Source organism: Megascapheus bottae, chromosome 15 (genome assembly GCF_031878675.1).
Source record: "Megascapheus bottae isolate mThoBot1 chromosome 15, mThoBot2.hap1, whole genome shotgun sequence".
In the NCBI taxonomy this organism is placed as follows: domain Eukaryota; kingdom Metazoa; phylum Chordata; class Mammalia; order Rodentia; family Geomyidae; genus Megascapheus; species Megascapheus bottae.
Window position 1 is genome coordinate 20331134 of NC_143523.1, and position 13980 is coordinate 20345113.

General features: G+C 42.2%; 1 protein-coding gene across 4 annotated transcripts in view; it reads left to right on the forward strand.

The window, feature by feature from the left end:
- The window catches only part of Nt5c2 (5'-nucleotidase, cytosolic II), a 131306-nt gene that overhangs the window by 55042 nt on the left and 62284 nt on the right, over nt 1-13980 (forward strand). For 3 of the 4 annotated variants that reach the window (XM_090345971.1, XM_090345972.1, XM_090345973.1), the window contains exon 2: nt 12423-12542. In XM_090345971.1, the coding sequence (XP_090202097.1) occupies nt 12442-12542 (101 nt within the window). In that variant the 5' untranslated portion in view covers nt 12423-12441. Of the gene's footprint in view, nt 1-120; nt 169-12422; nt 12543-13980 lie in introns of those variants that run through there. The other variant, XM_090345970.1, reaches the window with a different exon arrangement.

A 13980-nucleotide genomic window follows, 5' to 3' on the forward strand; every position in this document is an offset into this window, starting at 1 on the left:
GCGTTGAAGGGACCGTTGCCACCAGGTTTTCTGCGGCGAAGCCGGGGCTGGGAACTGCGCGCTGGTCCCTGGCCGGGACGGTCTGGGGGCGGCGCCGGGGGCGGGGCGGCGCGCGGCCGGGCGGCTGCGGCAGTTGCGCGCTGGGATCGCTGCCGTGCGGCTGGGACGGTGAGTGCGGCGGGCTCCGCGGCGGGACCCGCGGCGGGCGGGAGCGAGCGAGCGAGGGAGCGAGACTGCGCGGCGCCGCACGCGACCCAGCGGCGGCCCCCGACCCCCCGCCGCGGACTCGACGCCCCTCTCCTCAGGTCCCCTCGCCTCCCCGGAGAGCCGCGCTTCCTCCCGCGGACGCGGCGTCGCGTCCCCGCCCCCCAGGCGCCCCTCTGCCCACCCCATCGCGCCGCAGCCCCTTCCTCCCCGTGGCGGCGACGCCCCCGACCCGCGTCACGCTCGCGCTATTGTTTCCCGGCGTGGTCTCGGGGGACCCCGCCTTCACCCCCGGAGCGGGCGGCCGCCACCGCCGGGCGCGTTCTCTCCTCCGCTTCCGCGGCGCCTTTTCCCGCGTGCGGAGGCCGCCCCGCCCGCCCCGGCTCTAGGCGCTCTCCGCGCCAGCCCTGGGGCCCGCGGGCCTCCGCCGTGGGGGGGGGGGCGGCCCACCAGCCGGGCGTGCCGTGAGCGGCACTTCCTGGAAAGCTTCGGTGGACCGGCCCGGCGTCGCCCGAAGGCGGGCGGCCTCCCGGAGGACCCCCGTGGGGCCTCCCGGCCTGAGGCCGGGGAGAGCGGGGCTCGGAGGGCCAGGCCCGCTTTTCTAGGAGCACGTCCGGGCGGGTTTGGCTCCGGCCGGCCGCCTGCTTTTAAAACGCGGCCCGTGGTGTTTTTCTCGTGCTTTCCACTTTACAGCCCTGGTGGTTGGATGCGGTGCTCCGAAATGACTCGTCACCGCTCCCCGCCCGTGTGCACGCGCGGGCACGTCTGTGCGCGTGCCCGCCTGCCGACAGATCCTCCCGGTTTGTTTCATAATGTCTATTAATTTTTCCTCTTACGGCACCGATGCAAACTGGTGACAGGGATGTGACTAGGGCAAAATTGCAACAGCGCTGTGTGTCCTAAAGACTTTTGAGTGTAGGGAACGCTTCAAGTCTTTTACATATTCACCACAGCACTTGTACAAGTTTTTTTTTTAAATTTTGTTTATATTTCTTTTTTATATTTTTTATTGTAATTAATAGCAGGGTTACATTATATTAGCCAGATAGAAGGTGCATTACTTAACAATCATTGCTACCCCTCCAACAATGTTATAAGAATTGACGCAGACCTAAAGATTTCAGCTCAAGAAGACAGCTGGTTGGTTATTAGTAGCTAAGATCAAATCTATGAGGGTGTCTTGGTGTGGCCAGGTGGTGGGGGCACACATTTCTGATGTGCATTTCCATTATGTTCACCACTACCATATTTCAGTAACATTACTGTACTATTCTCATTAAGTTAGAATTTAAAATTTATCAGCTAGTGAAGTAGGTGGGAGGAGTGAATAAGAGGTTTTGCAGTTTTATTCAGGTTTTTTTTTTTTTTTTTTTTTTTTTTGTGGTGGTAGAGATTGTGCATGCTAAGCAGGTGCTCCACTAAGTTTTAAGATTTGGCACCAGTGTGCTGGGAGTCTGGCCTGGTGATAAGAGTGCTTGCCTAGCATGTAGAAGACCCAGGTTGGATTCCTTGGTAATCCACATACATAGAAAAAGCCTGAAGTGGTGCTGTGGCTCAAGTGGTAGAGGTCTATTCTTAAGGAAAGCTCAAGGACAGTGCTGAGGCCCGGAGTTCAAGTCCCAGAGATGGCAAAAAAAAAAAGATTTGGCACCATTGTGGGAAAATTCACAATCACTTGACGTTCACAATCACTTGACGTTTACAATTGTAGGAAGATTTATATTAGCATATACATGCAGTGCTTGCCGGGTTTACTAAAAGCTATCACATCATTAATGTCTTCAGAACATTTTTACTGTTGTTTGGGGGAAAGGAAGGAGAACACAGAGCTTTTTTTTTTTTTTTTTTTTTTTTTTTTGCAAATCCTGGGGCTTAAATTCAGGGCCTGAGCACTGAGCACTTCGGCTTCTCTAGAAATCGAACCCAGGTCTTCGTTCATGCTGGGCAAGTACTCTACCACTAGGCCAAACTCAGCCCCCCACAAAACATGTTTCTAAAAAACATTTTGCTGGGCTGGGGGTTTGGCCTAGTGGTAGAGTGCTTGCCTAGCATGCACGAAGACACGGGTTCAATTCCTCAGTACCCTGCATACATAGCAAAAAGCCAAAAGTGGTGCTCAGGCTCAAGTGGTAGAGTGCTAGCCTTGAGAAAATCCAAGGACAGTGCTCAAGCCCTGAGCCCAAGCCCAGGACTGGCAAAAAAAAAAAAAAAAAAAATTGCGGAATGATATCCTTAATATGTGGGTATTAGATCCAAACAGTACAAGAGCGGTGACTCACTATTTGGGTACCCAAGGTTATGGATATGGTCTTGGAGATACAAATTAACTATATAGACATAAAAATCTATGATGGGTTATTACATAGGTTAATATGTATCTATGACATACAAACCCTCAGCTTAATTTTAATTATGTTCTAAAATCTATGTGGCAGTAATTGTATTTAGAGATTCCCTTCTTAAATACTTGTTTGTTAAACATGACATTTGAAATATGATGTAAAAATCAATGTTAGTAAAATCTTTAAAAAAAAAAAATTGCCGGGAGCCAGTGACTCACACCTGTAATCCTAACAACTCAGGAGGCTGAGATCTGAGGGATGTGGTTCAAAGCCAACCCTGGGCACAAAAGCCCCTGAGTCTCTTAACTTCTATTAACCATCAGAAAGCTGGAAGTGGCACCGGGCTCAAGTGGTAGAGCACTAGCCTTGAGTTGAAGCGCTTAGGCCCAGAGTCCAAGTCCAATGATTGACAAAGAAGAAACCCAAACTTCATTTTGTGTCATATTACTGGGGCTTGAACCCCAGGCCTGGGTGCATTCTCACTCAAGACTGACACTGCTACTTGAGGCACAGCTCCACTGCAGGTTTTTTTTTTTTTTTCTTGTGGGCGTGGGAGAGAAGGGTTTTCCTTTGGCTTAAACCTCAGCATGATCACTGTCCTTGAGCTTTTGTGTTTAAGGCAAGCTACAGCTCCACTTTTAGGCTTTTTTTTTTTTTTTCTTGGTATTTAATTGGCAGTAAGAGCATCAAGAATTTCCTATGCCTATGTGGAATGGCTTTTATCAGCAGTCCTCAGATCTCAGCCTTCTGAGTAGTTAGGATTACAGGTGTGAGCCACCAATGCCAGACCTTTTTTTGGACAAAGCTCTCATTAACTTCCCTGTTTGGGCTGGCTTCGAATGACTATGGTCAGATCTCAGCTTCCTTTGAGTCACCACTGCTTGCTAAACATGTTGTTTGTTTTTTAAATTATTTTTCATTTTTATGAAAGCCTTTTATTGGCTTTTTCCAAATTCAGTGAAATAGAAAAAAATCTCCATAATTTTGTCATATTTTAGACTATGCTTTTGTAATTTTTAATATAAATGTGTGTTTAGTAATAACTACTGTTTACATACAAATCTGAATTTTGCCCTTGAATTTCTGGATTATTCATGCATCTAGAAAAAAACCCTAATTTTCATTTGTGGATGCTTTGTAAAAATGTTTTTAATATATACTAGTTGACAGTGCTTGGCACCCAGGTTTTCAGTAAGCTTTTTGTTGAATGAATGTGGTATTTTGAGCTTTTAAAAGACAACATCCACTAACACGAAATGTTAAATACCAGAAGACATATGTTAAGTGAGAAGCAAACAGTAAAGACGGCAGTTCTTTCAGCCAGCAGACAGAATTACTTATGTTTAAGGGCCTGGATTTTATAGTCTGGGTCTGAGATTTGGCTTGCTACTTGTAGTCAAAAATTTAACCATAGAGAGCTTTACTTACTTTCCATATTGAAAGGAAAAATATAACAAATTTCATAGGATTGTGAGGATAAAATAGAATGCGATTCCATTGATATGATTGATACTGACATACTACATTTTGTACAAGTGTTAGCTCTTTTTCTTTTTTTTGTAGATTGATATGGTCAGGGAAAACCCATAAAGGAGATACTAAAATGGACATTTTTGAGGGTATAAAGAGCTTACTGTCACTAAAACACTTTGATAGTGAAGTAGTGTGAGCAATTTGGATTCCTAGCTGCAGAAAAACTGAAGGTGCCCATATTTTTTAAAGTTTTTTTTTTCTTCTAAAGGAAGTTATAACCTGAGGAAGTTATTTGGGTTAAGGAAGTCGGTAGCAAATTGCAAAATGGAGTTCAAGGGTTTTTGTCATTGACCTAGTAAGTTTTATGACTTCTGATCAAAATTTGTATCCTGTAATGATTTGTTACTGAAGTTTTAAGTGGTTGTTTATGGAAAACAACTGTAGCACTAAATCAACAATAACAACAAAAACCCAGCAAAACTGTTAGAGTAGCAAAAAGACCTTCCATTTCATGGTGCATATAGAATCAGCAAGATTAAATTGAGTTGGAGAATGATGAACCTTGTTCTTGCCTGACTGGGAAGTATTGTCAAGGGAATAAGATGAAAGAACCTGGTTATCAGGATCTGCTTAGCTAGAAAAGACTAAAATTTGGTATTTGAAATTTAAACTATTAGTATGCTTCCATTGCAAATGTCCAGAGGAAATATGTATAACTTCTTGGTTTAATTGGGTTTTCTTTAATGCCTTCATTTAAAGCTTTCTTAAAGGCAGGGGTAGCGTAGCCTAGTGATAGAGTGCTTGCCTAGCATGCAGGAAAGCCTGGATTTGATTCTTAATACCACATACTCAGAAAAAGCTGGAAGTGGTGCTGTGGCTCAAGTGGCAGGGCACTAGCCTTGAGCAAAAAGTGTCCAAAGATAGTGCCCAGGCCCTGAGTTCAAGCCCCAGAACTGGCAAAAAAAATTTTTTTCAGAAGATAATATAGTGGTTTTAATGTATTTGCTAGCCACCTATTGCTACACTTGTAATCCTGTTTAGCATTGCTTTTTTTTTTTTTTTTTGGTCATGATTCCTAGCATTGAAAAAACAACAAAAATAAAAACATGAGGGGCCGGGAGTTTGGCCTAGTGGTAGAGTTCCTGCCTGCCTAGCATGCATGAAGACCTGGATTCAATTCCTTGGTACCACATACTTAGAAAAAGCCAGAAGTGGTGCTGAGGCTCAAGTGGTAGAGTTCTAGCTTTGAGAGAAATCCAAGGACAGTCCTTAGGCCCTGAGCTCAAGCCCAGGACTGGCAAAAAATAAATAAATAAACAAACAAAATAAAAACTTGAAACAAAAACATGCTTGTCTAGCAGTGACTTTATAGCTAATCCTCATTTGTACACCTGGTATGAATGGATAGATGGGTGGGTAGATAGGTGGATAGATAGAATCTCACTTTTTGCCCAGGCTTGCCTAGACTGCCATCTTCCTCTTTATGTTTCCTGCCTTAGCTGGGATGTTGAAATGGGGTTCTTGTGACCTCTTAAGTCACCTGTCTGCACAGCTGAGGTGACAGGTGCATATCACCTCTTCGTTCAGATGGGGTCTATGAACTTTTTGCCCAGATGGACTTTACGCTATGATCTTTCTAATCTCTACTTTCTGAGAAGCTAGAAGAGACAGTTCCAGGCCCTGAGTTCAAGTCCCAGGATTGTTGTGTGGTAAATTAGGGGTCCTTTATTATTGTGATGTTAGTATATATTGTCCTAAGTTTTCACCAATAAGTGAATCTAACTTTAAATATGAATTTATATAATAGAAAGGAGGAAAAAATACCCTTGGTGATTATTTCTGCGTTTCTGTGTGTGTGTGTTTGTTGTTGTTTTGTAATTGTCAGTCATGGGGCTTGAACTCTAGGACTGGGTGCTGTCCCTGAGCTCTTCAGCTCAAGGATAGCGCTCTAACCACCTGAGCCACAATGCCACTTCCGGTCTTCTGGTACTTACTTGGAGATAAGAGCCTCATGGGCTTTCGTGCCCAGGCTGTGTACTTTGATTCTCAGGATCTCAGCCTCCTGAGTAGGTAAGATTACAGGCGTGAGCCACTGACTAATGGCCATTTCTGATTTTTTTAAATTAATATTTTGTGAGAAAAAAGCTAAAACAAGGTTCAGTGAAAAGCAGGAATTCATTGCTAAGAGAGCAATTCTTTTTGAAATAAAGTAGAATTATCTGCTTTTAAAAAAGTTTTCAAGAGCCAGGTGCGGTGGCTTACGCCTGTAATCCTAGCTACTGAGGAGGCTGAGATCTGAGGCTTGAGGTTCAAAGCCAACCTGGGCACTAAGATCCTGGAGACTCTTATCTCCAATTAACTACTAGAAAATGGAAAATGGAGCTGTGGCTCAGGGCTTGGGCCGTAGCCTTGACGTGAAGAGCTCAGGGACAATGCCCAGGCCCAGGGGTAGGGAAATAGCCTTGAGCTGAATGAAGAGCACCTAGGCCCAGAGTTCAAGCCCCAAGACCCACCAAAAAAAGAAAGTTTTCAAGAGTCATTACTAAAGGTTCAAAGTGTTATGCATTGGCTGAATGCACAAATTGTACAGTTTTATGTCTAGTGGGGTTTTGTTGGTGTGTTTGGTTTTGCTTTTTTTGCCCGTCTTGGGGCTTGGACTCAAGGCCTAGGCATTGTTCCTGAGCTTCTTTTGCTCACACCTGGCACTTTACTACTTGCGCCATAGTACCACTTCTGTTTACGTGTACGTGGGAATCAAACGTAGGGTTTCATGCATGTAATGCAGGCCCTCTACCACTAAGCTTCATTCCCAGCCCTCTTTATGTTTTTGATAGACTTTAGCTCATTATGAGTAGTTTGAAGATAAAGGTAGCTTAATCTTTTAAGTTTTTTTTTGCCTTAGTGCTCAATAGGTGCCCTACCATTTGCCATGCCAACCTTAAGCCTTTTCATTACAGACTCTAGCTTTTTTTGAGCCATTAATCATGTTTTTTGAAGCTTAGCAGAAAACAATTGTAATTCTTTTTTTTTTTTTTTTTTGCCAGTTCTTGGCCTTGAACTCAGAGTCTTGAGCACTGTCCTTAGGCTTTCTTAAGGCTAGAGCTCTACCACCACTATGTATGTGATACTGAGGAACTGGCCCAGAATTGTAATTTTTTAATTAATATGTATTAGCAAACATTAGTTGTACAGAGGGGGGGTTCATTTCCATACGTGCAGGTAATGTATCCTCATCAAACTCCTCCCTCTTTCTTCCTTACTCAGTTTCTTCCACTAACCCCAGACTGAAAGTCTGCTATTCAAAACATTCAGTTAGAAGCAACTTTAATATGCTGATACAAAAAAAAGCAGCATTCTAAGTGATATGGTAGATGGGATATAATAAAGCTTTAGTAGTATAATAGAATATTTAGAAGGACATAACAAAATTTAGCTCTTTAGGGCCGGGAGTTTGGCCTAGTGGTAGAGTGCTTGCCTAGCATGCATGAAGACCCGGGTTCGATTCCTTGGTACCACATACATAGAAAAAAGCCGGAAGTGGTAGAGCTCTAGCCTTGAGAAAATCCAAGGACAGTGCTCAGGCCCTGAGCTCAAGCCCAGGACTGGCAAAAAAACAAAAAAAACAATTTAGCTCTTTATTTTTCAAACTTTGGAAACTTGTATTTCTAGTTTTAATTCCAAGCATTGTTGATTCAAGAAGGAAAACCAAGTCAGTATCACTGCTAAATTAGTTTAAGCTACTATTAGAAACTATACAATTTAAGATTAGGGGAGAGGGACCAAGGGGGGAAAAATTAGGAGAAAATGAAGGATAGGGTAACTACACTATTTAAAAAGAAATGTAGTGGCTGGGGGTTTGGCCTAGTGGTAAAGTGCTTGCCTAACATGCACAAAGACCCAGGTTCGATTTCTCCGTACCACATACGTAGAAAAAAAGCCAGAAGTGGTGCTGAGACTCAAGTGGTAGAGCTCTAGTCTTGAGAAAGCCCAAAGACGGTGCTCAGGCCCTGAGCCCAAGCCCAGGACTGGCAAAAAAAAAAAAGAAAAAAGAAATTTACTTACCTGATTTAAGTAACTAACCTCTCTATATATCACCTTTACCAAAAAAAAAAAAAAAAGGAAAAACAAATTGACAGGGCCATCAGTACTTCATTTCTCACTTGACAAGATAGGTTTCCTTTCAACTTTGTTATTTTCTGTCAAAGAACAAGGAGCCTTTTGTTCTGAGTTCTAATGTTGAAAGGTTGGCAAAATATTATTATATTAATCAGGCCAAGAATCTTATGTAGTTGTGAACCAAGAGTAAGGTTTCACAAATATTGATTTATAGCATTAAAAGGATTTTCTGTGATATTCTTGCATTTTTAGGCTAACACAAATCAGCTTCTGAAAAGCAAAAGTGTGTATAGCAGCTTAATGATTATTAATTTTTTTTAAGGTATTGGCATTTGAATTCATGATTTTGCACTCTTAACACTTGAGTCGTGCTTGGCTTTTCTTTTCTTTTTTGCCAGTCCTGGGCATGAACTCAGGGCCTGAGCACTGTCCCTGGATTTTCTCAAGGATAGGGCTCTACCACTTGAGCCACAGCACCACTTCTGGCTTTTTGCTATATATCTGGTACCAAGGAATCAAACCCGGGTCTTCGTGCATGCTAGGCAAGCACTCTACCACTAGGCCAAATTCCCGGCCCCATTTTTCTTTTCTTTTTTTTTTTTTGGCCAGTCCTGGGCTTGAGGTCAGGGCCTGAGCACTGTCCTTGGACTTTCTCAAGGCCAGAGCTCTACCACTTGAGCCTCAGCACCACTTCTGGCTTTTTTTCTATGTATGTGGTACCAAGGAATTGAACCTGGGTCTTCATGCTTGCTAGGCAGGCACTCTACCACTAGGCCAAACTCCTGGCCCCTTTTCATTATTTTGAAGACCTATCTTACAGAATTTTCTGCCCAGAAGCCAGGCACCAGTGGCTCATGTCTGTAATCCTAGCTACTCAAGAGGCTGAGATTTAAGGATCATGGTTCAAAGCCAGCCCGGAACAAAAGTCCATGAGACTTATCTCTAGTTAACAACCAGAAAACTGGAGGTGATGGTGTGGCTCAATGTAGTAGAGCATTAGTTTTGACCTGAAGAGCAATACCCAGGCCCAGGGCTCAAGCCCCATGACTGACCAAAAAAATTTTTTTTTTTTTCTGTTCAGGCTGACTTTAAATAATGATCCTCTGGATTTCAGCTTCCTGAGTAACTAGGAGTAGATTGAATCACCAGCACCCAGTTCTAGTGGTTCATTCATTTATTTATCTATGTTACAGGATTAGGGCTTGAACTCAGGACCTCCTTTGCTTTTTTGCACGTCTAGTTGGCCCTCTACCAGTTGGGCCACACCTTCAGTTCCTGATTCATTTATTTCTGTCTTTGTCAAGTCTGCCCTGCAAGATGCGAGGGCTAGAGTAGCAAACAAAAGTCTTGTCCTTATTATGCATTTTATAGAATGGGACTAATGGAACACAAACTGGAAAATAAAGCAGGATATATGGTTTATGTGAGTAGCTCTTATTTTATTGTTAGTGTTTGTTAGCCATGACTGGTATACAAATGGCATTTGATAGGTATAGTACAACTTGGGACAAATGATAGAATTCTGAATGAAAATAATGAAATGAAAACAGAAGGTTGAGGGTGTATCATGCTTAAAGCACTGAGTGCAACTCTTCAGTATTGGAGAATAAGGAAACAAAACTACCCCAGAACACAAAAAGTTGTTTTATATGACATAAATATGTAAAAGATGAAAAGTAATGAAATGTTTAACAACTTTTTAGAAATCTTTTCTGGGAAAATTGATATTTTATTTAAAATATTTAATAGGTGTATTTCCTTGTATGTGTTACTTTTGTGATTAGAGATGTACTTAGAAAGCTATGATTTAGTTGAATCAGGCAGACTTTTGCCCAGACATGTGTGTGTGTGTGTGTGTCTTGGTCTTGGGACTTGGAACTATGAGCCTGAGCATTGTCCCTGAGCTCTTCAGCTCAAGTCTACTGCCCTGCCCCTTGAACCACTTCCAGTTCACTGGTAGTTAATTGGAGATAAGAGTCTCACGGACTTTAGTGCTGCAGCTGGCTTTGAACCATGATCCTCAGATCTCAGCCTCCTGAGTAGCTAGGATTACAGGTGTGAGCCACCACTCCTGGCAAGTTTTATGGTTTTGATATATTTAAATTGCTTGTGAAAAGTTTGATCCTTTGTGGTTTTGCTCTTCTGGAGCACAGCAGAGCAGTGTTTAAACATCTTTATCTTATCATAGCCAGGAACATTCAGAGTACTCTCTCTGGGATTCATGATGGTGATAGAGTTTCCTTTGTGCCTGATTGGTCTGGAGACCACTTCTTACCTGTGTGAGGACTGAGAATTGTTAACTGTGATCCTACTCTCATCCACAAATATTAGTTGATACTTAGTTGAAACTTGTCCCTCTATAGATCTAAATTTGTGTGTGTGTGTGTGTGTGTGTGTGTGTGCATGTGCATGTGTATGTGCATGTGTATGTGTGTGTGTGCGCGCGTGCTAGGGATTGAGGGATTGAACCTGGCTTTATTCATGCTCAACATGCAGTCTTAGTACAAATATTTATTAAATCTGCTACTGAGCTGTACGTGGGAATTGAACCCAGGGCTTCATTGCATACTAGGCAAATCCTCTCCATGCTCTTGGCCCCATAATTGTTTTTAGTAGAGTAAATCTTTCTGATTTCTCATCAGTTTCATTTGTGATTTTTCTATTTCTGTAACATATAGTCTTTATCCAAAATAACGCATCATTGAGATTGCTTTGCAATTTCCTATTTTCACATTTTGTCCATTTTTTGTAGCACTGAAAATAGTCCAGATTTACTACATTGACTTTCTTTATAGATGGAAATAAAAGACCAATTTACCCCCTTATATCTATGTAACATACAATTTTTTGGTTTGTCGTGGGGCTTGAACTTGGGGCCTGGGCGCTGTCTCCGAGCTCTTCAGCCCAAGGCTGGTGTTCTACCACATAAGCTACAGTGCCATTTCTGGTTTTCTGATGGTTAATTGGAGATAACAGTCTCACAGACTTTTAGTGTCTGGGCTGGCTTTGTACTTTGATCTTTAGATCACAGCCTCCTGAGTAGCTAGGATTACAGGCACGAGCCATCAGTGCCTGGCTCACAATTAGTATATTTTAAAATTTATGTATTGGGGCTGGGAGTTTGGCTTAGTGGTAGAGTGCTTGCCTAGCATGCATGAAGACTCGCATTCGATTCCTCGGTACCACATACATAGAAAAAAAGCCAGAAGTGGTGCTGAGGCTCAAGTGGTAGAATTCTAGCCTTGAGAAAGTCCAAGGACAGTGCTCAGGCCCTGACCTCAAGCCCAGGACTGGCAAAAAAAAAATTAGGTATTGGGGCCAGGAGTTTGGCCTAGTGGTAGAGTGCTTGCCTAGCGTGCATGAAGACCTGGGTTGGATTATTCAGTACCACATACATAAAAAAAGCTGGAAGTGGTGCTGTGGCTCAAGTGGTAGAGCTCTAGCCTTGAGAAAGCCTAAGGACAGTACCCGGTTCTGAGTTTAAGCTTGAAGACTGGCAAAAGTTTTAAGATTATGTATTATAGAGACAGGTATGAGTGTTACTTTTTTTTTTCATGGGACCAAACTTCCAACCCAGTGAATGTTAGTTTTTATAGTATGTACAGCATATGTAGTATATAGCATGTCAAATATATTAATGAAGCTTCAGTTATTTTTGTGTATTTTTTTTCAATAGTGGAATTTGAACTCAGGATCTCAGACTTACCAGGCAGACACCACTTGAGCTACACCTCTAGCCTTTGTAGTTTTAGTTATAAATAGTCTAGTAAATAACTTTTTAAGTTAATAAAAACTTCTTATACTTCAATAATTTTTTTGCCATTCCTGGAGCTTGAACTAAGCTCTGGGCACTGTCCTTGGGCTTTCTCAAGCCTAGAGCTCTACCACTTGAACCACAGCACCACTTCTGGCTTTTTCTGTGTGTGTGTGTGTGTGTGTGTGTGTGTGTGTGTGTGTGTGTGTTACGGAGGAATTGAAACCAGGGCTTTTTGCATGCTAGACAAGCATTCTTATCACTAGGCCATACTCCTGGCCCTTCAATAAAATTTTACCTAAAATATTTAGTGAAACAAACCTCTTTTGTTCTATAAACATTGTATAGAAATTTGGATTACTTAAGATATTACGAATGGTAAGATGTGAATCTAACATTGAAAACTGGTAGTTTATATATGATATTCACGGAAATGGTATCCATAAAAGACATAGATGAAAAATAGTACAGATATTCATCAGTATACTGATGCCAATCAGACTACTAAATTTCTGATTTTTCTTTTTTTCTAGAATTCAGCACATCTATAAAATGACAACCTCTTGGAGTGATCGGTTACAGAATGCAGCTGATATGCCTGCTAACATGGATAAACATGCTCTAAAAAAGTATCGACGAGAAGCCTATCATCGGTAAGTATTTAATACTCAAAACCGTTCTGTTAAATGGGCCCAACCTTATTTTACATGATGGAAGTTAATGTACAGGGAAGAGTAGTTTACAGCAGGTCACGTACTTAGTTTGTGGTTCAAACCTAGTAGAAAGCCCACTTAATTACTAGTATACCTCATTGCTGCTTATGTGTATTAATAAAAACCCTTAAGAAAAGAATGTGTTTAGCTGTAGAAAATTTCACCTAATAAGAATGAAATTTTTCTTCTCTTTTCCTTTCCTCCCCTTTTCTTCCCCCACCCCCACCACTGTCTGTCTGTCTGTCTCTCTCACTCTCTCATTCTCTCACTCACTCTCACCCTCTCTCTCTCATGTTCTCTTCTTTGTTTTGGTTTTTAAGTTCCCAGTGTCTTTACACATGCTAGGTTATCAGTGTACAACTGAACAATATCCCTATCTCATATCCCCGTTTCAGTCTGAAACTTTTTTTGAGGTGGCGGGGCTGGTGCCGGGCCGTGTACTTAAGGCCTGAGTACCTTCCCTTAGCTTTTGTTCAAGGCTAGCATTCTACCACTTGAACCACAGTGCCACTGGCGGCTTCTTACTGGTTCTTTCTTTTTTCTTTTTTTTTTTTTGCCAGTTCTGGGGCTTGAACTCAGGGCCTGAGCACTGTCCTTGGGCTTTTACCTCAAGGCTAGCTCTCTGCCTATTGAGCCACAGCACCATTTCTGGCTTTTTCTATGTACATGGTACTGAGGAATCAAACCTGTGTCTTTGTGCATTCTAGGCAAGCACTTTACCACTAGGCCAAACTCCCGGGCCCTTACTGGTTATTTGGAAATGAGTCTCAGATTTTCCTCCTCAGGATTCTCAGATCTTAGTCTCTCTCATTCTGATTAAGTAGCTAGAATTGCAGACACATGCCACTGATGCCTGGCAATATTTGTAGCAGGAGAAACAAAGAGTTAGACAGTAAACATTAAGCTTCATCATCTAGAAAGCATCCTAATTGCATTTAATACATCATAACTTGAATACATCTCTGACTCACTTGGAATGGTATTTCCTGGAAGATCTAAGACAGCCCTACATTCTTCTCATTGTAAAGCACTTTGAAACAATAAGAACAGTAACAAAAGCATCTTCAGGCATGAAATGTTAGATTTCCCCCCACCCCCCCAAACAAGGATATTGCTATGTATCCCAGAGGCGGGCTTGAACTTTTGATCCTCCTGCCTCAGCTTCCTGAGTGCTGGGTTGCACTTGTGTACCACTGCACTTGGCATACTTAAAGTCTTGTTTTTATTTTCTAATTAAAGACATTTGAGTTGGTGATTTACTCTTGGATAAATTAGATTGTTTATGTTAATATCTAACTCTTAACATTTTTTTTTTTTTTTGCCAGTCCTGGGCCTTAAACTTAGGGCATTGTCCTTGTGCTTTTTCAAGGCTAGTGCT